Source organism: Cetorhinus maximus, chromosome 17 (assembly GCF_964194155.1).
Source record: "Cetorhinus maximus chromosome 17, sCetMax3.hap1.1, whole genome shotgun sequence".
Lineage (NCBI taxonomy): Eukaryota > Metazoa > Chordata > Chondrichthyes > Lamniformes > Cetorhinidae > Cetorhinus > Cetorhinus maximus.
The window spans coordinates 44,397,820-44,422,959 of NC_135895.1; the positions used below are offsets into that span (position 1 = coordinate 44,397,820).

A 25,140-nucleotide genomic window follows, 5' to 3' on the forward strand; every position below is an offset into this window, starting at 1 on the left:
CCCATCTGATTCATTGATGTCCTCCAGGGAAGGAAATTTGCTGTCCTTACCTGGTCTTGCCTAAATGTGACTCCAGACCCCCACAGGTATGGTTGACTGTTAAATGCCCTCTGAAATGCCCTAGCAAGCCACTCAGTTGTACTAAACTGCTACAAAGTCAAAAAGGAATGAGACCGGATGGATTACCCAGCATCGACCTAGGAAACAGAAATGACAATGGCATACCCAGCCATGTCGACTCTGCAAAGTCCTCCTTAATAATACTGGAGGCTTGTGCCAAAATTGGGAGAACTGTCCCACAGACTAGTCCAGCAGCCTGATATACTCATACTCACCAAATCATACATTGCAGGCAATGTCCCAGAAAATACCTTCACCATCCTTGGATATGTCCTGTTCCACTGGCAGGACAGATCCACCAAAAGTGGCGGCATAGTCAGGAGGGAGTTGCCTTGGGAGTCCTCAACGTTGACTCTAGATGCCTTCAAGTCTCGTAGCATCAGGTCAAACATTTACCGCCCCTCTCAGATGATGAATCAATATTCTTCCATGTTGAACATCAATTGGAAGATGTATTGAGGTTGGGGGACTTCATGTCCATCAGCAGGAGTGGTTTGGTAGTACTACTACTGACCGAGCTGACCAAGTCCTGAAGGGCGTGGATGTTAGACTGGGCCTGCAGGAGGTGGTGAGGGAACCAACAAGAGAGAAAAAAATGACCTCATCCTCAAAAACCTACCTGTCGTAGATGCATCTGTCCATGACTGTATTGGTAGGAGTGATGACCACACAGTCCTTGTGGAGACAAAGCTCCGTCTTCACATTGAGGATACCCTCCATCGTGTTGTGTGTGGCACTACCCCTTACCAAATGAGATAGATTTAAAACAGATCTAGCAACTCAGAACTGGGCATCCATGAGGTCCTATGAACCATTGGAATTGTATTCAACCACAATCTGTAACCTCATGGCCCAGCATATCCCACACTTCGTCATCACCATCAAGCTGGGGGGGGGTTAAACCTGGTTCATTAAAAAGTGCAGGAGGGCATGCCAGGAGCAACTCCAGGCATACCTAAAAATGAGGTGTCATTTGTCTGGTGAAGCTACAGAGCAGGACTACTTGTATGGCAAACAGCTGGAGCAGCATGCGATTGGCAGAGCGAAGTGTTCCCATAATCAGTGGATCAGATCAAAGATTTGCAGTCCTGTCTCCAGTCATGAATGGTGGTGGATAATTAAGCAGTTAACTGGAGGAAGAAGAGACTCCACAAATAACCGCATCCTTGATGATGAGGGAGCCCAACACATCAGTGCAACAGTGTTTAGCTATAATTACTAAATGGATGATGTACCTTGGCCTTTTCCTGAGACCCCCAACATCACAGATGCAAGTCTTCAGCCAATTCAATTTACTTTTGATAGCAAGAAATGGCTGAAGATATTGGATACTGCAAAGACTGTGGGCTCTGACAACATTACGGCAGTAGTACAGAAGATTGTGCTTGAGAACTAGCTGCACCCCCCAGCCCAGTTGTTCTAGTACAACACTGGCATCCGCCCAACAATGTGGAAGATTGTCCCGTTATGACCTGTCCACAAAAAAGCAAGACAAATTGAAACCAGCTAATTACCGCTCCATCAGTCTACTCTTGATCAAGAGGAAAGTGATGGAAGAGGTCATCAACAGTGGTATTAAGTGGCACGTGCACAGTACTAACCTGCTCACTGACGCTCAGTTTGGGTTCTGCCGGGGCCACTCAGCTCTTGTTCTCATTAAAATCTTGGCCAAACATGGACAAAAAAGCTGAACTCAAGAGGGGAGGTGAGAGCGATTGTCTTTGACATCCATCCAGTTTGACCAAGTTGTGGCATCAAGGAGCCCCAGCAAAACTGAACTCAATGGAAATTGGGGGAAAACTCTCCACTGGCTGGCATCATACCAAGCACAAAGGAAGATGGTTGTGGTTGGTGGAGGTCAATCATCTCAGTCCGGGACATCACTGAAGAGTTCCTCAGGGATGTGTCTTAGGCCCAACTATCTTCTGCTGCTTCATCAATGACCTTCCATCATAAGGTCAGAAATGGGGATTTTCGCTGATGATTGCACAGTGTTCAGTACCATTTTCAACTCTTCAGATACTGAAGCAGTATGTGTCCATATGCAGCAAGACCTGGACAACATTCAGGCTTGGTAAGTGGCAAGTAACATTCATATCACAAAAGTGCCAGGCACCAACTATCTCCAACAAGAAAGCAGTTAACCATTTCCCCATGATATTTAATGGCATTAACATTGCTGAATCACCCATCATCAACATGCTGAGGTTATCATTTGCCAGAAACTTAACTGGGCCAGCCATATAAATACTGTGGCTACAGGTAGCATTTCAGAGGTAGTGAATTCTATGCTGAGGAACTCACTTTCTGGCTCCCCAAAGTCTGTCCACCATCTCCAAGGCACAAGTCAGGAGTGTGATGGAACACTCTCCAGTTGTTTGGATGAGTGCAGCTCCCACAACAGTTGAAGCTCGACATCTCCCAGGGCAAAGCAGCCCACCTGATTAGCACCCCATCCACCACCTTAAACATTCACTCCCTTCACCACCAACGCACAATGGAAGCAGTGTACACCATCTACAAGGTGCACTGCAGGAACTCATCAAGGCTCATTAGGGAGCACCTTCCAAACCCGCAACCTCTACCACCTAGAAGGACAAGAGCAGCAGATGCACGGATACACTGCCTGCAAATTCCCCTCCCAAGTCACCCCAGTCCTGAATTGGAACTGTATACCGTTCCTTCATTGTTGCTGGGTCAAAATACTGGAACTCCCTTCCCAACAGCAATGTGGGTGTACCTACACCACATGGGCTGCAGAGGTTCAAGAAGGTGGCTCACTGCCACCTTCTCAAGGGCAATTAGGCCTAGCCAATGACACCCACATCCTGAGAAACAATTAAAAAACATTGTCTAATTTTTTACTTCAGTTGAAAATCTGATGATTCACTCTTGTTAGCACTAAATTCTTTCCTGAGTATTTATGTTGTTTAATTCAAATTGGTGGATAAATCATCTTTTTAACCAAAGAAAAGCATCTTTGAATTGTTAGGAGTAGACTCTAATTGATTGTGAACCTTCAGGCAAAGTTCAATTCCGGCCATTGTGCTATTATGTAAACTGTTGAAACCAAGGATTGTATTGTCAACATGTGTTATCCTGTACAGAATTGATCCAGTATGTTTTCAGTGCATTAGACTGTAGAGCACCACAGTGTTCAGTGAATAGTGTTCAGAATTTCCCAACATTAAATATTTTGAGGGCAGAGATTTGCTGATTGAAAAGAATAGTAAAAAAGAATTGATTACAGTTTAGCTGTGATTGAGAAACTTTTCTAATAATAGATCTGGTGCTGCACTGTTTGTGAGTTATTCAAATATAGTATCAGATGGGGGCATGGTGAAGCAAATATGCCTAAAACTATCTGAAGAAGGCTAAGATGCTTGAATTAGAGATTGAATTTACCTTGGTTGGATTTGTGCTTGCATTAAAACATGATTTTCCAAGCTGCTGTTTTTCTGCTGTTGATTAGTGTACTTCATTCTTGACACAGCGAAAAAAAAGACTTGCATTTATATTGCACCTTTCACAACTGCAGGACGTCCCAAAGCGCTTTACAGCCAATGAAGTGCTTTTGAAGTGTAGTTACTGTTGTAATGCAGGCAGTGCGACAGCCAATATGCACACAGCAAGCTCCACAGACAGCAATGTGATGATGTCCAGATAATCTGTATTTGCAAAGTTGATTGAGGGATAAATATTGGCCAGGATACCAATATAAACCCCCTGCCCTTCAGCATGGTTCCATGGAATCTTTTATATCCACCTGAGAGTTCTGACAGAGCCTCTGTTTAATGTCTCATCCAAAAGACAAAGAGGGAATGAAGGAGACGAAATGAACAGAGAGAGGCACAGACAGGGAGAGAGGACTGGGTTTGGAAGAAGAATATAGAAGCCAAGAGTTGATGATAAACTTGTATAAAACCTTAATTGGTTCTCAGTCAGAGAACTATGCAGTTTTGGACTCCATACTATTGGCAATGTTATTGTGCCTTTAGCGGGGTAAACACAGAGAGTTAGGATACTGCCTGGTACGAGAAAATATAAACACAAACTTGAACAATTGAGATATTTTGTTAGCGCAGTGCAGATTATGACATAATAAAATAAAAGAGAGTGGTTGTTGAGACAGAAATTATGTCAACATTCAAAATTAAATTGGACGGGTGAAGGGATATGGATTGGGTAATGGTGATCAGGACAATTTGCTGACATGGGAGGTCAAAGTTTTTCTACTTCTATCCATTATTAAAGACAGCATCATGGAGATAGTTCCAGGGTCACCTCAGCATCTTCTCCAAGTGTCTGATATTATGAGAGGGCCTCAGGCTATTTGCAATCGATATTAAAGAATTAGATGAAGAGACAGAGTAAAGTATCTAAGTTTGCTGATGATACAAAGATAGATGGAATGGTATGCTGTGGAGAAGACACGGAAAGGTTGTAAAGAGATATAGACAGGTTAATTGAGTGGGCAGCATGATGGTAGATGGAGAATAATGGAGGGAAGTGTGAAGTTATTCACTTTGCTTGTAATAATAGAAAAGCATAATTTTTAAAAGGTGAGAAACTTGTAAGTGTTGATGTTCGAGGAGACTTGGGTTTGTTTGTATAAGGAACGCAGAAGTTAGCATGCATGCACAGCAAGCAATTAGGAAGACAAATGGCATGTTGGCCTTTATTGGAAGGGGATTAGAATATAGGAATAAGGAAGTCTTGCTACAATTATACATGGTTTTGGTGAGACTGTATTTGGAGTACTGTGTGCAGTTTTGGTCTCCACATTTAAGAAAGGATATACTTGCACTGGAGGCAGTAAGGCAAAAGTTCATTAAATTGGTTCCTGGGATGAGGGGGTTGTCCTATGATGAGAGGCTGAGTAAACTGAAACATAGGAACATAGAAAAAAGGAGCAGGAGTAGGTCATTTGGCCCTTCACGCCTGCTCCGCCATTCAGAATGATCATGGCTGATCCTCTATCTCAGCACCGTACTCCCGCGCACTCCCCATACCGCTTGACGCATTTAGAGTGCAGAAATCTATCAATTTTCTTCTTACATATATTCAGTGACTTGGCCTCCACAGCCTACTGTAGAGAATTCCATAGGTTCACCACCTTCTGAGTGAAAAAGTTCCTCCTTATCTCAGTCCTAAATGGTCTACCCCATATCCTGAGACTGTCACCCCTTGTTCTAGACCCCTAGCCAGAGGAAATATAATCCCTGCATCCAGTAGGTCCATCCCTGTCAGAATTTTATATGTTTCAACAAGATCTCCTCTCACTTTTCTAAACTCCAGTGAATACAGGCTTAGTTGGCCCAATCCTTTCTCATATAACAATCCTGCCATCCCAGGAATCAGTCTGGTGAACCTTCGCTGCACTCCCTCTATGGCAAGTATATCCTTTCTTCGGTAAGGAGACCAAAATTGCACAATACTCCAGATGTGGTCTCACCAAGGCCCAGTACTGCTGCAGTAAGATATCCTTGCTTCTGTACTCAAGTCCTCTTGCAATGAAGGCCAACATACCATTTGCCTTCTTAACTGCTTGCTGCACCTGCATGCTTGCTTTCAGTGACTGGTGTATAAGGACACCTAGGTCCCTTTGTACATTTCCCAATCTATCATCATTTAAATAATACTCTGCCATTCTGTTTTTCCTACCGAAGTGGATAACTCCACACTTGTCCATGTTCTAGTGCATCTGCCATGTATTTGCCCACTCACTCAACCTGTCTAAATCGCCTTAAAGCCTTTTAAAACCCTCCTCATCACTGACATTCCCACCAAGTTTTGTGTTGTCAGCAAACTTGGAAATATTACATTTGGTTTCCTCATCCGAATCATTGATATATATTGTGAATAGCTGGGGCACAAGCACTGAATCCTGTGATACCCCACTAGTCACTGCCTGCCACTCCGAAAAAGGCACATTTGTTCTTACTCTCTGTTTCCTGTCTGCTAACCAATTCTCAATCCGTGCCAATATATTATCCCCAATCCCATGTGCTTTAATTTTACACACTAACCTCTTATGTGGGACTTTATCAAGAGCTTTCTGAAAATCCAAATACACCACATCCACTGGTTCTCCCTTATCTATTCTGCTAGCTATGTCCTCAAAAAACTTCAGTTGGTTTGTCAAGCATGATTTCCTTTTCATAAATCCATGTTGTCTTTGTCTAATCCCGTTGATATTTTCCAAGTGTCCTGTTATCACATCCTTTATAATAGACTTTATTCTCTGGAGTTTAGAAGAATGAGAGGTGACCTCATTGAAATATACAAGATTCTGAAGGGATTCGATAGGGTGGATGCTGAGAGATTGTCTCTACTGGTCAGGGAATGCAAAACATGAGGACACAGTCTCAGGATAAGGGGCTGATCATTTTGGACTTGAGATGAGGAGAAATTACGTCATTGAAAGGGTTGTGAATCTTTGAAATTTTCGACCCCAGAGGGTTGTGGGTGCCCTATCGTTGAACACTAGGATAGACAGATTTTTGGTTTCAGGGAATGAAATGATATGGGTAGTGGGCAGGAAAGTGGAGTTGAAGCCTAGGATCAGCAGTGATAGTATTGAATGGAGGTACAAGTTTGCTGGGCCATGTGGTCTACTCCTCCTATTTCTTCGTGTTCTTGTGAGTGACTCACTCAATTATTGTAATCGTGATGAATATCTTGTGTCTTTTAAATCTGTGCTTGATAATTCCAGTGGATATAAAAAGAATTCAAACTAAGCAAACAAAACATACCAGGCAGAATGCAGTGATAGGTTTTCAGAGAGGTCAGTCTGGTGCAAGGTAAATTAAAGCTAAATACAAGAGGTATTAAAAGGAATCCTATAATAACACTTCTTTAAAATTGACATGCGCAGCATTATATTTTCAGATTTGTAATATTAGTATATAATTAGTGAAACAATTGAGTATCGTAATTTGGCTCCAAAAGCCAGTTGTGTGCCTTTTTCTTCTATCCCTGTCCCTGAACAACCAACTCATGAAAATATTCCCTTGCTAGATTGCTGCTTATGCAGTCTGAATTTTGGTGTTAGTTTATTATGATTAAATTTCCAGTTCTGCCCCTTTAACGGCCAAATGTTTGGTTCCAGCTCCTATAGTTATTCTCTTTCATTGAATTCTAAGCAGCTTGGTCAGTTGCTTTAGTCATCAACTAGTGCCCATATTTGTGTATGTGGAATGGTGGTGGAGAGAAAGTGGGGAGGGAGGAGTTGGATTTCTTTACAGTTGAGTTGGGTCCAAGATAACATGCCTGGCAATGGAAGATTGCTAATTAATCAATCTTCCTTGGCAGTCTTAGTAATCTGATAACTGAGTCAGATAAGTCTGCGATACTCTTAAGGTCCTGTTTGTGATTAGACAGACAAATTCATAGTGCAGGTCAATAACACGGTTGTAAAAAATAGAAAACTGGTCTGGCAGCATCTTTGGAGAGAGAAACAAGAGTTAATGTTTCAGATTGATGACCTTTCATCATAACTCCAGCATTTGCAGTATTTTGCTTTTGAAAAAAGATAGAATCTGAAGTTGATTGCTGATTAAAATAAGTAGGGGATAGGTTGGATAATATATGAAGAAACTTATTGTGAGAGACAGCAGATTTATGTTTTTGGGTTGTGTGATACATCATTTCTTTATAAACCATCTTATCTTGTTTGCCTGTCATTGTTTTATGCAAATCTTCGATTCTATACGAATATTCTTATATCATTATTTGAAAAGCATTTTTTCCATCTCTTTTCACTCCACTAGAGTTTGTGAGAGGTAACATTGGAGATTTTCTTTTTTACCACCTGGGTATTAAAGGTCATCTGAGCACAGTGCAGAAAGAGAAATCTGATGAGTGATGTTGTGGAGGTGAAGTAGACTTCTTGATAATGAGTAAGATTTGGCTTCGGGCTAAGCAGTACACCAAAGTTGGACATCATCGAATTTGGTCTAAGCAAATAACCAGGGAGTAAGATGAGTTGGGCACCGGGTATATTGTTTTTGACTGCCATGTGGAGGTATAGAGCAGAGGAGGATGCAGGTGACAAATCACCCTGAGACACATTTGCGCCATCTCAGGAGCCATGGAAGATCTCTGACTCACCCTTTTCTCATGATAATGGTGTTGTAGCTTGTGAGCGACTCACTAAAATATTGTAATCAAGATAAGTACTTTGTTTTCATTTGACATCCCTGGTCCTATTTCTCCTATTTGTTGGTTCCCATGAAGAGTTTGTAGAGATCAGAGGGGCAACTTGATGCAGTCTATATCTGAAAGCCATTATACTGACAAATGATTTAGTGAAAAAAGGTTGGATAATTCTCTGCAATAATCCTAACAACAACTAAGTATAATGCATGTTGTTCAGAACAATTCACAAGCATAAAGCTAATTTTAAGAAGTTGTAAATGGATGTATTCCTTTGTATCCTCTGTTACTGAAATTGTTAATACGAGCATTTGAATACACTGTTGGTTAATTATGTCCTTAGACACTAGTACTAAAATAATAAGAAATCAAGATGGTTAAGTGTTCTACTCCAGAAAGCCAGTTGGTGAAGGATAGGACTGGAGTCAATCTTTACACACTTCAATATTTATATACAGAGTTACATTGCAAGCATACATCTCCTTAACCCAGCCACCAGCATTTTAGTTTATGTCTATTTATGCAGGGCTCAAGTGAGTGGCCAGTTAATGCCCACTACCTGCATGCAATTAAACACAATTAATGCACATCTAACAATAAGCCTCCACTTATTTTTTGAAGTAGCCCACTCTTTGGTGAAGTTGGCTTTTTATTGCAATTCAACATGATCCAAGTTTTTATAAATATAAGTATGTCATATTGACTCTTCCTTACTGCATCTGTCTGCATCCACTGAAACTAGATTAAGACTGCCCAAACTTGCCTATAGTGGGAACCCTTAGAGCCAGCAAATAGGAGATATTCACCTGATTATTCTGGCTGGATTTGAGCCCTGCTTCCAGAGGTAAAAGGCATTATTCAGCTCCCTTATATTGACAGTGAGGGCAAATATTCTCTCAAATATTAGCTGATTTAAATACTTGAAATAACTTTTATTAAATCAGTATTTAGTGAAGTACTTTTCTATAAATGACTTGTACTTTTAAGGAAGAAAGGAGGAAGAACTTGCATTTATATTATATTTTTGACATTGTTAGGACATCCCAAAACACTGTACAAATAAAGAAGTGCATTTGAGATACAGTCGCTGTTGTAATGCAGGGAAAGTGCCAGCTAATCTGTGCATTATCACGTCCTAGAAATACTGAGATGTATGATGTGTTTATCTGTTTTATCAATGTTCTTAAATGGGGGATAAATATTGGCCAGGATACAGGGAGAATTCCTCTGCTCACCTTTGAGTAGGTTCATTGATGGGGAGGTGGCATAGTGATATTTTCACTGGACAAGTAATCCTGAGGATGATGCTCGAATCCCACCGTGGCAGATGTTGGAATTTGAATTCAATTAAAAGCCTAATGATGACCATGAAACCATTGTTCATTGGCGTAAAAACCCATCTGGTTCACTAATGCCCTTTAGGGAAGGAAATCTGCCATCCTTACCTAGTCTGGCTTACATGTGACTGAGTGGTTGAATCTTAAATACCTTCTGAAATGGCCTAGCAAGCCACTCGGTTGTATCAAACTGCTACAGAAAATTGGATAAGGAATGAAACCAGGCGGACCGCCCAGCATCGACCTAGGCATGGGAAACGACAATGGCAAACTCAGCCCTGCAAAGTTGACCCTGCAAAGTCGTCCTTAGTAACTAAAATTTGGAGAGCTGTCTCACAGACGAGTTAAGAAACAGCCTGACATGGTCATACTAACAGAATCTTACCTTACAGATAATGTCCTGGACACCACTATCACAATCCCTGGGTATGTCCTGTCCCACTAGCAGGACAGACCCAGCAGAGGTGGCAGCACAGTGGTATACAGTCGGGAGGGAATTACCCTGGGAGTCTTCAACATCAACTCCATACCCCATGAAGTCTCATGATGGCATCAGGTCAAACATGGGCAAGGAAACCTCCTTGTACTACACACACACACACCCCCAGCTGGTGAATCAGTGCTCCTCCATGTTGACCACCATGAGGGTGACAAGGGCATAGAATGTACTCTGGGTGGGGGACTTCAATGTCCATCACCAAGAGTGGCTTGACACCACTACAGACTGAGCTGGCCGAATCCTAAAGGACAAGGCTGCTAGACTGGGCATGCAACAGGTGGCCAGGGAAGCAACAAGAGGGAAAAACATACTTGACCTCATCCTCACCAACCTGCCTGCTGCAGATGCATCTGTCCATGACAGTATCTGTAGGAGTGACCACCGCACAGTCCTTATGGAGACTAAGTCCTGTCTTCACATTGAGGGTACCCGCCATCATGCTGTGCGGCTCTAGCACTATGCTAAATGGGAAAAATCTCAAACAGATCTACCAACTCAAAACTGGGCAACCATGAGGCACTGAGAGCCATCAGCAGCAGCAGAACTGTACTCAACCACAATCTGCAACCTCATGGCCCGGCATATCCCCCACTCTACCATGACCACCAAGTCAGAGAATCAACCCTGGTTCAATGAAGAGTGCAGGAAGGCACGCCAGGAGCAGCACCAGGCATACCTAAAAATGAGGGACCAGCCTGGTGAAGCTACAACACAGAACTACTTGTGTGCCAAACAGTATAAGCGGCAAGTGATAGACAGAGCTAAGCATTCCACAACCACTGGATCAGATCTAAGCTTTGTAGTCCTGCCACATCCAGTCAGCAATGGTGGTGGACAATTAAGCAACTCACTGGAGGAGGAAGCTCCACAAATATCCCCATCCTCAATGATGGGGGAGCCCAGCACATCCAGTGCAAAAGATAAGGCTGAAGTCTTTGCAACAATCTTCAGCCAGAAGTGCTGAGTAGATGATCCATCTCGGCCTCCTCTGGAAGTCTCCAGCATCACAGATGCCAGTCTTCAGCCAATTTGATTCACTCCACATGATATTAAGAAACGGCTGAAGACGCTGGATATTGATGAAGCTATAACACAGGACCACTTGTGTGCCAAACAGCATAAGCAGCAAGGGATGGACAGAGCTAAGCTAAGCGATTCCACAACCAACAGATAAAATCTAAGCCTTGACGATATTCTGGCAATAGTACTGAAGACATGTGCTCCAGAATGTGCTGCATCCCTAGCCAAGCTGTTCAAGTACAGCTACAACACTAGCATCTACCCAGAGATATGGAAGATTGCCCTGGTATGCCCTGTACACAAAAAGCAGGACAAATCCAACCTGGCCAATTACCGCCCCATCAGCCTACTCTTGATCATCAGTAAAATGATGGAAAAGGTCATCAACAGTGCTATCAAGCGGCACTTGCTTAGCAATAACCTGTCACTGATGCTCAGTTTGGGTTCCAGCAGAGTACTCGGTTCCTGACCTCATTACAGCCTTGGTTCAAACATGGATGAAAGAGCTGAACTCCAGGGGTGAGGTGAGAGTGACTGACCTTGACATCAAGACAGCATTTGATCAAATGTGGTATCATGGAGCCTTAGCAAAACTGGAGTCAATGGGAATCAGGGAAAAAAACTCTCTGCTGGCTGGAGTCATACCTAGCACAAAGGAAGATGGTTGTAGTTGTTGGAGGCCAATCACCTCAGTTCAAGGATATCACTGCAGGAGATCCTCAGGTAATGTCCTAGGCTCAATCATCTCCAGCTGCTTCATCGATGACTTCCTTCCGTCATAAGGTCAAAAGTGGGGATGTTCCCTGATGATTGCATGATGTTCACCATTCGCAACTCCTCAGATACCGAGGCAGTCCATGTCCAAATGCAGCAAGACCTGGACAATATCTGGGTTTGGGCAGACAAGTGACAAGTAACCTTCGTGCCAGACGAGCTAAAACCATCTTCAACGAGAGAAACTAACCATTGCCCCCTGACATTCAGTGCCATTACCATCGCCGAATCTCCCACTATCAACATCCTACAGGGTTTCCATTGACCAGAAACTTAACTGGACTAGCCATATAAATATTGTGGCTAAAAGAGCAGGTCAGAGACTAGGAATCTTGCAGAGGGTAACTCAGCTCCTGACTCCCCAAAGCCTGTCCACCATCTTCAAGGCACAAGTCAGGAGTGTGATGGAATGCTCTCCACTTGCCTGGATGAATGCAGCTCCAACAACACTCGAGAAGTTTGACAGCATCCAGGACAAAGCAGCCCGCTTGGTTGGCAACCCATCCACAAACATTCATCCCCTCCACCACCGACACACACTAGCAGCAGTTTGTACCATCTACAAGATGCACTGCAGGAATTCACCAAGGCTCCTTGGGCAGCACCTTCCAAACCCACGACAGCTATCATCTAGAAGGACAAGGGCAGCAGACACATGAGAACACCACCACCTGCAAGTTCTCCTCCAAGCTACTCACCACCCTGACTTGGAAATATATCGCCGTTCCTTCGCTGTGGATGGGTCAAAATCCTGGAACTCTCCTCCTAATAGCACTGTGGGTGTGCCTACACCACATGGACTGCAGGGGTTCAAGAAGGCAGCTCACCACCACTTTCTCAAGGGCAATTCGGGATGGACAATAAATGCTGGCCTAGCTAGCGACGCCCACATCCCATGAATGTATGAAAAAAAACTTTGGAGTGGGGGCTTGAGCTATGACCTTCTGAGTCAGGCAAGAGGTCTACAAGGCTGATTCTTTTTTGTGAAAATATTATTTGTGACTTCCTTTTTCTTTTCCTCACCCTCCTACTGGAGGAGAAGAAAAGAAATGTTTGCTTAGCCTAGCCAGGAATGAGTCTAAAGTTTAAAACATTTTTCCAGTAACATAATTTTATCTGAGTGGTTGGTGTTGCTCTTCATTACTTTGGGGCAGCCTACAAAAGATTGCATTGTTTAAATGCAATGCTATTTTATAACTTTGTGAGGGAGCATGCAGGAAATAACATTTGTGAAAAAAATTAAGTTAACCAAAGTTTAGCAAGTATTCTGCACTTCGTGAAAATTTAATGTTCACACTGTGCTTTGCTTTTGTCATTGAAGCAAGCCCCAATTTCTTTTGTTCAACTTGTCAACCATTGTTATAATTTTCTTTGCTATGCCTCAGCTGTCTAGTTCCTAAGCTCTGGAATTCCCCGCCTAAGACTCTCCATTTCTGTACCCCTCTCTCCTCCTTTAAAGTGCTCCTTAAAACTTTTCGACCAAATTTGGTCACCTGCCCTCATTCAGTTGACCGGTTGTCTGATTTTATACAGGGCAGTCCAGTTATTAGCTGGTCTGCCCCTTATCCAATGCTGGATTGTTTCATCCCTGGTGTACTCTAAGGTTAGGAATGAAGAATCATTTAAAGAGGCATGCAACTAAAGTAATCATACAAAAACAAAAATACCTGGAAAAACTCAGCAGGTCTGGCAGCATCTACGGAGAGGAACACAGTTAACGTTTCGAGTCCCAGTGACTCTTCAACAGTTCTGTTGTCTGCTGCCAGACCTGCTGAGTTTTTCCAGGTATTTTTGTTTTTGTTTTGGATTTCCAGCATCCGCAGTTTTTTGCTTTTATCTAAAGTAATCTGGTCTCATCAATGGTTTTCACTTGAAATTAAGAAATTATATTCATAAACATGGGTATTTCTCGTGAATTTTTTAGTCGTGGGCTTGTGGATGGGAGGCCTGTGATGAGATCGCCATCATGCGTTTAACGTCTCTCCCCACAGCCACAGCGCTGCTGGTCTGGCATCCAGTACTCTTGGCCTCCGGCAGTGGCCACACTTGTCCTAATATCTCCTTCTGCAGTCAAGCGTCAATTTTTGTCTGATAATGCTTCTGTGAAGTGCCTTAGTGCATTTTACTATTTTAAAGGTGCTACATAAATGTAAGTTGATTTTGTAATGATTTGTGTTATTAAATCTTGATTCTCTTCTGTCCTTGTGGATGTGACTGCATATTCAGGGCTCCATATAATAAAGGGAATGCATGTAACTGGGCTATCATTCATGTTCTATCGAGATGTGTTTTATGCTATGATTGATACAGTGGTGCCTTTGAGTGTGGGTAATTTAGAATGAGGCCTATTATCATTTGCCTGGGACATTTTCTTGGGAGTTCTTCAGGTAAGTGTTCTCATCCTAGCTATCTTCACATACTTCATCAATAGTAGTTCCTCCACCTTAAGGTCAGGAATGGGGCTGTTAGTTGATGATTCCGTAATGTTCAGCTATTTTCACAACTGCTCTGATAATGAAGCACCCATGCAAGCACAGGACACGAATAACCTCCAAACTTATACCACTTAAATCTACCAGCTTTACCTGGGCTGACAAATTGTAGGTAATATTTGAGCCACTTATGTTCCACATAATTACCATTTTATGTAAGAGAAAATCCAGCCATCTTCCTTTGCCCTTAATGACATGATGAGTGCTGAATTCTCTACCATCATTGATTTGGGATTATCAGTGGACAAGAAACTTAATGGGACTAGCCATTTCAGCAAATAAATACAAGAGTGGGCATTGTTGCTTAAAGCCCAGCACCCGTCAAGGTTAGAACAATTCACTTGATCAGTGCCTTTGCACTGGATCTCATAACGAAGTACCCGCATCGTTGGCATGCTAGGGCTGCACAATGCACAATTTACTGGATGTACTGCACTAAATCGTAAAGGTTATTTCAACAACACCTTCCCACCCTGCGACCTTTATTACCAAGAAGGGCAAAAGCAGCAATGTTGTCTAAGTTCATCTCCATGTTCTCCTCCAAGTAATGTCATCCTGACTTGGACATTTTCCACTGATCCATCATTGATGGTTGCTCATTTTCCTGGAAGCCCTACCTTTTTCATTTTCATTATTGTTTTCCTTTCATATTAACGTTTGACTTTTCCAGGAACTGTTTGTACTGGAAGTTGGAAAACAGCTGATTTTGGGCTCTGAGAAGCCTTTCTCTAAGCCACCAGGGCTGACCTGTTCTGTGGATGCATACTGTTTCAGCATGTGCGCATAAATAGTGAATCCTAGTTTATAAGGCAGAATATTATCTCTCTTCCAATCTCTAGCTGGGAACTGTTTGTGTAGGTATGTGAGCTGAGAATTCAGGTTCTCAGTTACACTGAATGATGCTAATTGAAATCTTTGAAACAATAGGAGCATTAGATTGCATGTGAAGGTTACCCTGCCTGGGCAAGATTTTCTTTTATTGTCCTTTTACTCCCACATTGCAAGTCAACCTAATTCTTCTATCAGCAACAATCCCCCCAAAAAATCCTTACAAAATATTAGTTTTGACTTTATCCATTATAGTCCCCTTAATGGCAGTGGATTCCCATTGACTTATACTCCAAATCTTACAATTTATTTTGATGACTTTGTCCATATCTCTTCACTGAAAGCCGTCCTGTCATATCACTATGTTGGATAAATTGCAGCCTCTAACTCAGGCCAAAATTCCCTTCTACACACACCCATACTTGTTTCCATCAGCATCTGGTACTGACAATGTTTTGGGAATCTAGTTAACATGTCTTCATTTGCTAACACAAATCAGTGCGAGCAGGCTCCCTTTGCACCCCTATCAAGCACCTCAGGAGCCCTGTGGCTAATGCCCTAAATAGGTCTCATCTCACTTAAGAGGGCCCCAACACTAATGGCGTAGATTGGTGTCTTGGTACATTGGAGTTGTGAACTTTTGTGAGAACAGGAGTTTGTAATCAGGGCTGTGAGCACTTTGTGTACAAAGTTGGGGAGTGGAGACTTTCTTGTGCATTAGCCACCGAACATAAGTGAGAAAAGATGGGTGGGGGAAGAACAAGGATCAGGCACAGAAGGAGAAAGAAGAAAATATGAAGGGTAGGGCAGTGGTAATGTCACTGGACTAGTAACCCAGAGGCCCAAGCTAATGCTCTGGGGATATGGCTTTGAATCCCACCACAACAACTGGTGGAATTTGAATTCAATTAATAAAACCTGGAGCATAAAGCTAGTCTCAATAATGCTGACCAAGATAACTACCATCGATTATTGTCAAAACCCATCTGGTTCACTAATGTCTTTAGGAAGGAAATTCTACCACCCTTACCTGGTCTGGTTTACAAGTGACTTCAGACCACAGCAGTGTGGTTAAATCTTACCTGCCCTCTGAAATGACCTAGCAAGCCACTTAGTTCAAGGGCAGTTAGGGATGGGCAACACGTGTTGGCCTTGTCAGCGACACCCATATTCCCATAAAAGAATAAAGAAAAAAAGTGCACCCACAGTTGCTCATTCATAAGAGATTTGAGTCGAGTTTTGATGGCTCTCTGTTGGTTGAGAAGCCTGCTGACATTTGTGAAAAATGGCCACTTGTACAAAGAATATGTGCATATGGCTTGAATTCAGCAAGAGTTGCTACTTTGAGGATGGAAGGGATAATATAGGGAAAATTGGACTTGAGATTTAAAAGAAAAGATAATCTATTGAATTATTTGTCTTTTGATATTAAATTTATGCTAGAAATGTGTTGAGTCATGATAAGTAAGTTCAATGGTTTTGCCTATTGAGTAAACATGTATCAACAATGGAAAATCAAATATTTCAGGAATCAAGAATGGTAACTTTTAGCAGTAAACAACTGGTTATATCAATTTTTTTCATAACTAGCCTCCAGTATTTTTGAAAATGTTGGTGTTGATTATCATACATTGTTTTTAACTTTAGTAATTAAGATCAGAATGCTTATTGTTTTTTATTCCTTTACAGCTTTCGAGTGGAAATCCTTTATATGAAAAGTATTATCGTCAGGTAAATTAAGCTTTACTTCGTATTCAGAGCACATGACAATAACTTTTGTAAGTCTTTGGACACATTTAACTGCATTGACTATTCTAAAAAATAATGTTACAATAAACATTTGAATGCTTTGTAAATGAAAAAAGGCTGTTTACTCAAAGGTGTAAACTAAACCATGATTTTAGTAAAAGGTTTCAAAATTATTGTTTTGTAAGCAAACAATGTTACAGTCTGCATAGATGGTTTCAGAGATCTACATAGTTCTATTCTTTCTATGTTTATTTTTCTCTCCTTATCCTAATAGAAGGTACTATTCAAGTGGTGGTACATTTTTACAGTTGGTGTAGCTTTTGGTAACTTGCCCAAATAACTGCATCATACATGTGTTTAAATCATGAATAGTAGCAACCTATTCAACCATGGAGAACATCTGCAGAGCCCAACCCTTCTTGCTACATATCCAAATATATGCACTTTTTAGCAGGGGTCAGTGGAGAGCAATCATGAGTGGAAAATCTGCCTGATTATTTTTTACCACCTCTGTGGGCTAAGGGTATTAAGTTAAATTCTATTACACAGCATAGATTCATCCGGTGATGCCAGTGATTGGAAATAAGTTATGAAGTGAGACATGAGACACTGGGACCATTTTCATTGGAGCAGAGAAAGCTAAGAGGAGAATTAAGAAGTTTCTAAAAAATTATGTTGAGATGTGATTGAGTGAAACGGAAAGCCTATTTTGTCTTGCTGGAGAGATGATGATGAAGAGTCAAGACTGTCACCAGAAGAGTGAACAACAAGTTTAAGAGATTTCTTTATGCAGACGGCTGGTGGAACATGGACTGCTTTGACAGCGATTGAGGCAGAGACCAATGGGGTTATAGGGAGCAACCAAGCATTGGGATTAGTTCTGCTCTAGCAAACAGTTGGCACAAACACAATTAAATGGTCAAATGGCTCTTTCTGGGCTGTATGCCACTATGGTACTCCTGCCTCAACTGTGATCAGCTGATTCATGTATCAGGTGCTACTTTTATTGAATTGGAGGAACTCTGCTATTCATTTTTGATGAATGATCCATCAGTCTGAGCTAAAATGCCACAACCTTTTTGTCCTATGTGTTCTTCGCAATGGAGCTCCCACAAGAAAGTTATATTGATTTTAGATATGGTTAATTATTCTTGATTAAATACCTGTAATAATTGAGGACAAGAGACAAAAATTAGTCATAGAAGCAACTTCAAAAACAACTTCGTTATGAAGCCCTTAACAAAAGACTTAACCAGATTTTTAATATGCTGGTCATGATGTATTTCAGGTCCCTGATACTCATTATTCTGGTGACCTGACAAATTTGACATTGTCTTCTTAATTAGCGTAGCCACACCTCTAAGCTTGCAATAAGTGTTTGATTATTTGATGCACTCGGAATTTGAAGATCCCCTTTGTTTTGTATGCATGGAGTTGAGGCCCCAGCACTGATCCCTGTGGCACACCGCTCGTCACATCCTGCCAACCAGAAACAGACCCATTTATGCCAAATCTCTGCTTCCTGTTAGCTAGCCAATCTTCTATCCATGCCAATATGTTACCCCCTATACCATGAGCTTTTATTTCCTGCAATAATCTTTGATGTGGCACTTTATCAAATGCCATCTGGAAATCTAAGTATAGTACATCCACTAGTTCCCCTATATCCACAGCACATGTGACTCCTTCAAAGAACTCCAATAAATTGGTTAAACATGATTTTCCTTTTACAAAATCATGTTGACTCTGCCTGATTGCCTTGAATTTTTCTAAATGTCCTGCTATAACATCTTTAATAATAGCTTCTAACATTTTCCCTATGACAGATGTTAAGCTAACTGGCCTGTATTTTCCTGTTTTCTGTCTCCCTCCCTTTTTGAATAAAGGAGTTACATTTGCTATTTTCCAATCTAATGGAACTTACCCTGAATCTAGGGAATTTTGGAAAATTAAAACTAATGGATTAACGATCTACCTTAGGGTGAAGTCCATTCAGACCTGGGGATTTGTCAGTCCACAGCCCCAATAATTTGCTTATTACCACTTCCCTGGTGACTAACTCATCCCCTGACTTCCCTAAGCCTGTCCATCATCTACAAGGCACAAGCCAGGAGTGTGATGGAATGCTCTCCACTTGCCTGGATGAGTGTGGCTCCAACAACACTCAAGAAGCTCGACACCAGAAGCCGGCTTGATTGGCACCCCATTCACCACCTTAAACATTCATTCCCTCCGCCACTGACGCACAGTGGCAGCTGTGTATACCATATACAAGTTGCACTGCAGAAACTCACCAAGGCTCCTTCAACAGCACCTTCCAAACCCAAGACCTCTACCACCTAGAAGGACAAGGGCAGCAGATGCATGGGAACACCACCAGCTGCAATGTCCCCTCCAAGCCACATGCCATCCTGGCTTGGAAATATGTCACTGTTCCTCCACTGCCACTGAGTCAAAACCCTGGAACTCCCTTTCTAACAGCACTGCGGATGTACCTACGCCACATGGATTGCTGTGGTTCAAGAAGGCAGCTCACCATCACCTTCTCAAGGGCAATTAGGGATGGGCGATAAATGTTGGCCTAGGTAGTGATGCCCGCATCCTGTGAACAAATACATTAAAAAAAATGTTCTCTCTTAAGTTTTTTCTATAACAAGAGAGTCAGGAAGACAGAATTACAATAGTTTTTAATTAGTGCCTATTAGATCACCATACAGTTCGCTGATACAGAGAAGGTACACAACAGTTTATTTTGGTACGTAAATGATCAGATATTTAGGGTTTGTGTTTTTTAAGTTAACCTGATATAACCTGATGTTAAATAATCTGAGAAGAATTGAAATCAGCAACTAAATTTATGCATACAGGATTTAATTATTAGATTCTTACAAATTTTAATTTTGATGTGAAGGATTAGAGGAAAAATGTTTGACCCCCAGGCGGGATATCTGAAGTTGACAAACAGCATCTGCCATTCTTGCTTGATTATGCTCAGGTTTTCACTTGAGGGGGTCAGAGCTGTGGGGGGTCAGGGGTCGTGGGGGAAAGAAACATGAAAATTAGTGCAAATGGAAAATAGTTCAAACTATGAATGAAAAGCCAGAAACCATTCAGATACTCCATGATCCTGTCAGCACTCTCGCAGAAATCTATTCACCTGTTGTATTGCAAAAACATAACAGGCCATAGCTTCCAAGCTCCCCAGCTGCGGATTAGGGGTGGGGGAGGGGGGTGTGGTATCCCATAGATCCGCTGGGGAATCCCCTTCGGAAGTTCACAGGTAAGGTTTACACCGCATTGCCCGGAAGCGCAAGCCTCCCCTGGGAAATTGCCCTGCACTGGGAACAATCCTAAAATGTGAGTTAAATCACAGATTTCGGATGGTTCCGACTGGGTTGCACCGATAGTTACCCAGAAAACACTAGAAGAATTAAAACCACTTCTAACTTCTGGTAACTATTGTACAGACCCAGACTAACCCCCAGGGGACTCCCCTGTACCCACCCCCCCATGGGACTTCCCATGTCCGACCCCCCAGGGGTCTCCCCCCACCTTCCGACTACCCCAACCAAGGGACTGCTCAAACCTTTCGGACCCACCAGGGGTCTTTCCTCACCCCCCAACTACCCCACCTAAGGGATTCCCCCAACCTGCAATGGACTCTTCCCCCACCCCCCCGGCAGTCCCAACCCAACCCGACCTGATCTGACGCCTGACATCCCCCCCCCCCCCCCCCCCAACCGGCATGACCCAGGGAGAGCAAACAAATTCAGCTCAGGTTCTCAACCTTGATCATTGTCAGTGACCTCCCTTAGAGACTGTGTATACATGTAGACATTGGGTGGGTACAGAGGATTTGACTTGGCTGTGGAATCTCCTGGGAATATGCAGTCTCGAGGTTTGCAAATAAAGGATGGCTGCTTGGGATATTGGAATGCTAATGCATTGAACTGTACCATTTATCTGACACAAAAATAATTTAAAATATTTGCAAACTAATTCCTGCATCCTTTTTCCTTAGTAAAATGCCTACAGCATATATCTGATGGGGCCTTAATTTGAAAATGTTTAGTTTACAGTAACCTCTTGTGTAATTGTTGACACTATTTTAGTTCCTTATTGGATGATTACCACAATAATTTCTTTCTTCACTGCTTCTGTTTTTAGTTGCTGCTTTTCATTGAACAGTGTTTTTTTCTGTTCTAAGGTCTCATTTTGAATTTCCTTCATTTTGGAGATTAGTAAGGAGTTTCCAACATTAACTCAAAACAGTACAGACAGACAAGAACTTTGCCATATATCTCCCCAGACCTTTCTAATAAGGGATGACTTCTGGAAAAGAAGTTGACATTTATCTGAGAGCAGTGTAGTTTACCTAGTCTCAAATGTTCAGAAACAAAAATTTCGTTTATATTTATTATCTCTAAGTTTTTCCTTTAAATTAATTTTGTATGATATGCTTCAATTGGCATTTATTTTACAGGAGCAGCTGGCTAATAGAAGTGTTGTGTATTGGTATACTATTGGTAGTGGGGAAAATTCTAGAGTCCATTATAAAAGATTTAATAGCTGAGCATGTGGAAAACAGTGGCAGAATCGGACAGAGTCAGCATGGATTTACGAAAGGGAAATCATGCTTGACAAATCTACTGGAATTTTTCGAGGATGTAACTAGTAGAGTTGATGAGGGGGAGCCAGTGGATGTGGTTTATTTGGACTTTCAGAAGGCTTTCGACAAAGTCCCACATAAGAGATTGGCGTGTAAAATTAAAGCGCATGGGATTGGGGGTAGTGTATTGAGATGGATAGAAAACTGGTTGGCAGACAGGAAACAAAGAGCAGGAATAAACGGGTCTTTTTCCGAATGGCAGGCAGTGACTAGTGGAGTACCGCAGGGATTAGTGCTGGGACGCCAGCTATTCACAATATATATATTAATAATTTAGATGAAGGAATTAAACGTAATATCTCCAGACTTGCAGATGACACAAAGCTGGGTGGGAAGGTGAGCTGTGAGGAGGATGCAGAGATGCCTCACTGTGATTTGGACAAGCTGAGTGAGTGGGCAAATGCATGGCAGATGCAGTATAATGTGGATAAATGTGAGGTTATCCATTTTGGTAGCAAAAACAGGAAGGCAAATTATTATCTGAATGGCTATAAATTGAGAGAGGGGAATGTGCAACGAGACCTGGGTGTCCTTGTACAGCAATCGCTGAAGGTAAACATGCAGGTGCAGCAGGCGGTAAAGAAGGCAAATGGTATGTTGGCCTTCATAGCCAGAGGATTCAAATACAGGAACAGGGATGTCTTGCTGCAATTGGTGAGACCATGCCTGGAATATTGTGTGCAGTTTTGGTCTCCTTATCTGAGGAAGGATGTACTATAGAGGGAGTGCAGCGAAGGTTTACCCGACTGATTCCTGTGATGACATATGAGGAGAGATTGAGTCGATTAGGATTATATTCACTGGAGTTCAGAAGAATGAGGGGGGATCTCATAGAAACCTATAAAATTCTAACAGGATTAGACAGGGTAGATGCAGGAAGGATGTTCCCGATGGTGGGGGAGTCCAGAACCAGGGGTCACAGTTTGAGGATATGGGGTAGACCATTTAGGGCTGAGATGAGGAGAAATTTCTTCACCCAGAGAGTGGTGAGCCTGTGGAATTCGTTACCACAGAAAGTAGCTGAGACCAAAGCATTGTATGTTTTCAAGAAGGAGTTAGATATAGCTCTTGGGACGAAAGGGATCAAAGGGTATGGAGAGAAAGCGGGAGCAGGCTATTGAGTTGGATGATCAGCCATGATCATAATGAATGGCGGAGCAGGCTTGAAGGGCCGAATGGCCTACTCCTGCTCTTAGTTTCTATGTTTCTATGTTTATGTTGGCTTCCTATGATGGCACATTCTCCTTTGTTCACACTTGCAGCTATATAAGACCATGTGTATTTTGTTACCTTTTCTTTCCCTTCCCCCCCCCCCCAGTTTTTATTTACTTCTCCCCTCTTAGTCTGCAACAGCATTATATGCTTGAAAGAGTTGATAGGTGACTGACACCAAGACTTTGGCCAACATTACCCTGCAACTCTACTGGCAAGTGGGTGAGCATGACCAGGGCTAACTCGCCTTAAAGAATTTTATTTTTCAGTTTTTTGTCTTGCAGCTTATTGTCTTGGAGATGAGTGCACAGCTTCACTTTTGGTGCTTCTTCCAAGTTCAGGCACTGTTCTTACCACCAAGGGACATTCTGTTTTAAACATGTGTGTAGAATAGAGCAGAACAATTCCATGCTTAAAACTTCCAGTGTTCTGTCTTTCACTTCTACAGATTGATACAGTGAATGGTGGAAGAGTCGGAGCAGCAGAAGCTGCCTCATTTTTAAAAAGGTCTGGCCTATCTGACCTCGTGCTTGGAAAGGTACAGCTTTCTTTTTGTTATCGTTCTGGTTCCTGTGCTGAACTTAAATCGTTGATGAATGGAGTTTCATAATCTGTACGTCCCATAGTACTGAAACAAGTAAATTATTCATTTTAGTAAATAGTTGTAGTATTGTAATATTAAACCTTTAAAAAATTCTGTTTGCCATTTTCCCTTCTAAATTTCCATCTTGTTCCCTGTTTGTCATTTCCCTATTTTATCTGGACTAACTTTATTCTCTCCTACCTGGTTTACCTACATTCATCCTATTATAGCTCCTTTTGAGTAATCTGTAGAATTTAAAACTTGCTTTTCTTGTTCAGTCTTCCACTTGAGGTGTTGCTTTTAATATGTTGTGAACCAGAATGTCAAATCCCACTGATCATCATATTATTTAGCTTTACCCCATTCAATGAATAATTATTGCCTTAGATTTTGCTGGAGCAGGGCACTTGGAAATGTGCTCCATAAGTTAGATTTTCTCCATCGCCCTTCAGCTCAAATTATTTGCGCATAATTTGAGGAAAGTGCAAACTGATAAAGGGGAATGAGAATTTTAAATTTTGAACTTTGCTTACAACAGTTTACTACCTTTAGGAATTAGGTTCCACAGTTTAAATTGTTCCCTTTCTGGGCCAGAGAGGTTGAGTGGTATTGCAGAAACATAAGAACATGAGAAATATGAGCAGAAATTAGCCCCTTTGACCCTACTCTGCCATTCAGTAAGATCTTGGCTGATCCACCTCAACTCCACCTCCCTGCATTGTTTTCATATCTTTTAATTCCCTTAATACCTAAAAATCTATCCACCCCTGTCTTGAATAAATTGTCTTGAATATACTCAAGGACTGAGCATCCACAGCTTTCTGGGGTAGAATTCCAAATATTCACAACTCTTTGAAGAAATGTCTTCTCATCTCAGTCCTAAATGGCCTTTGCCTTACTTTGAGACAATGCCTCATGTTCTAGATTCCCAAGCCAGTGGAAACATTTTCTCAGCACCTTCCCTGTCAAGCCCCTTAAGAATTTTGTATGTTTTCAATTAGATGACCTCTCATTCTTCTAAACTCCAGGGAACATTCACCTCTCAGGAACCAGTTTAGTGAACCTTCATTGCACTCCCTCAAGGGCAATATGTCCTTCCTTGCTTGAGGAACCAAAACTGCACACAGTACTCCAGGTGTGGTCTCACCATTGCCCTGTATGATTGTAATAAAACCTATTTACTCTTATACTCCAATCTCTTTGTAACAAAAGCTAACATAGCATTTGCCTCCCAGTAGGTTACTGTAACTGCGTGTCAATTTTCTCTGATTCATGTGCAAGAATGCCCAGGTCTCTCTCAGTGGAAACATTTTCCAGTCTCTCCATTCAAAAATACTCTGCTTTTTTCATTTTTCCTACCAAAGTGAATAACTTTATATTTGGCCATGGAGAAACATAAATCTCCTCATTAAAAATATACTTGCACTACTAAGTAGCAGTCTTGAATTTCTGCAGCGGGCTTAATTAGGAGTTAATGAGCAAATGCAGCAATTTCATGAAAAAAAACTGAGGAGCTGGTGTTTTCACGAGACTATTTTGCATGCCTGTTTGTTTTGTTTTGAGCTAGCATCCCCCTGTACCTGTAGCATCTTCCTGTTCGTGTGTATGAATTTACATTAAAAATGCTAGTTCATTCTTGTTTGCTCTTAAAATAATGAATTGTCTTTTTAAGCGGGTGAATTGGATGCAAGATGTGAATT

At 41.9% G+C, this 25,140-nt stretch overlaps 1 protein-coding gene across 3 annotated transcripts in view; it reads left to right on the top strand.

The window, feature by feature from the left end:
- Window positions 1-25,140, top strand: part of eps15 (epidermal growth factor receptor pathway substrate 15) — a 177,650-nt gene that overhangs the window by 11,346 nt on the left and 141,164 nt on the right. For all 3 annotated transcript variants that reach the window (XM_078561141.1, XM_078561142.1, XM_078561143.1), the window contains exons 2-3: window positions 16,917-16,958; window positions 23,306-23,395. In XM_078561141.1, the coding sequence (XP_078417267.1) occupies window positions 16,917-16,958; window positions 23,306-23,395 (132 nt within the window). The remainder of the gene's footprint in view (window positions 1-16,916; window positions 16,959-23,305; window positions 23,396-25,140) is intronic.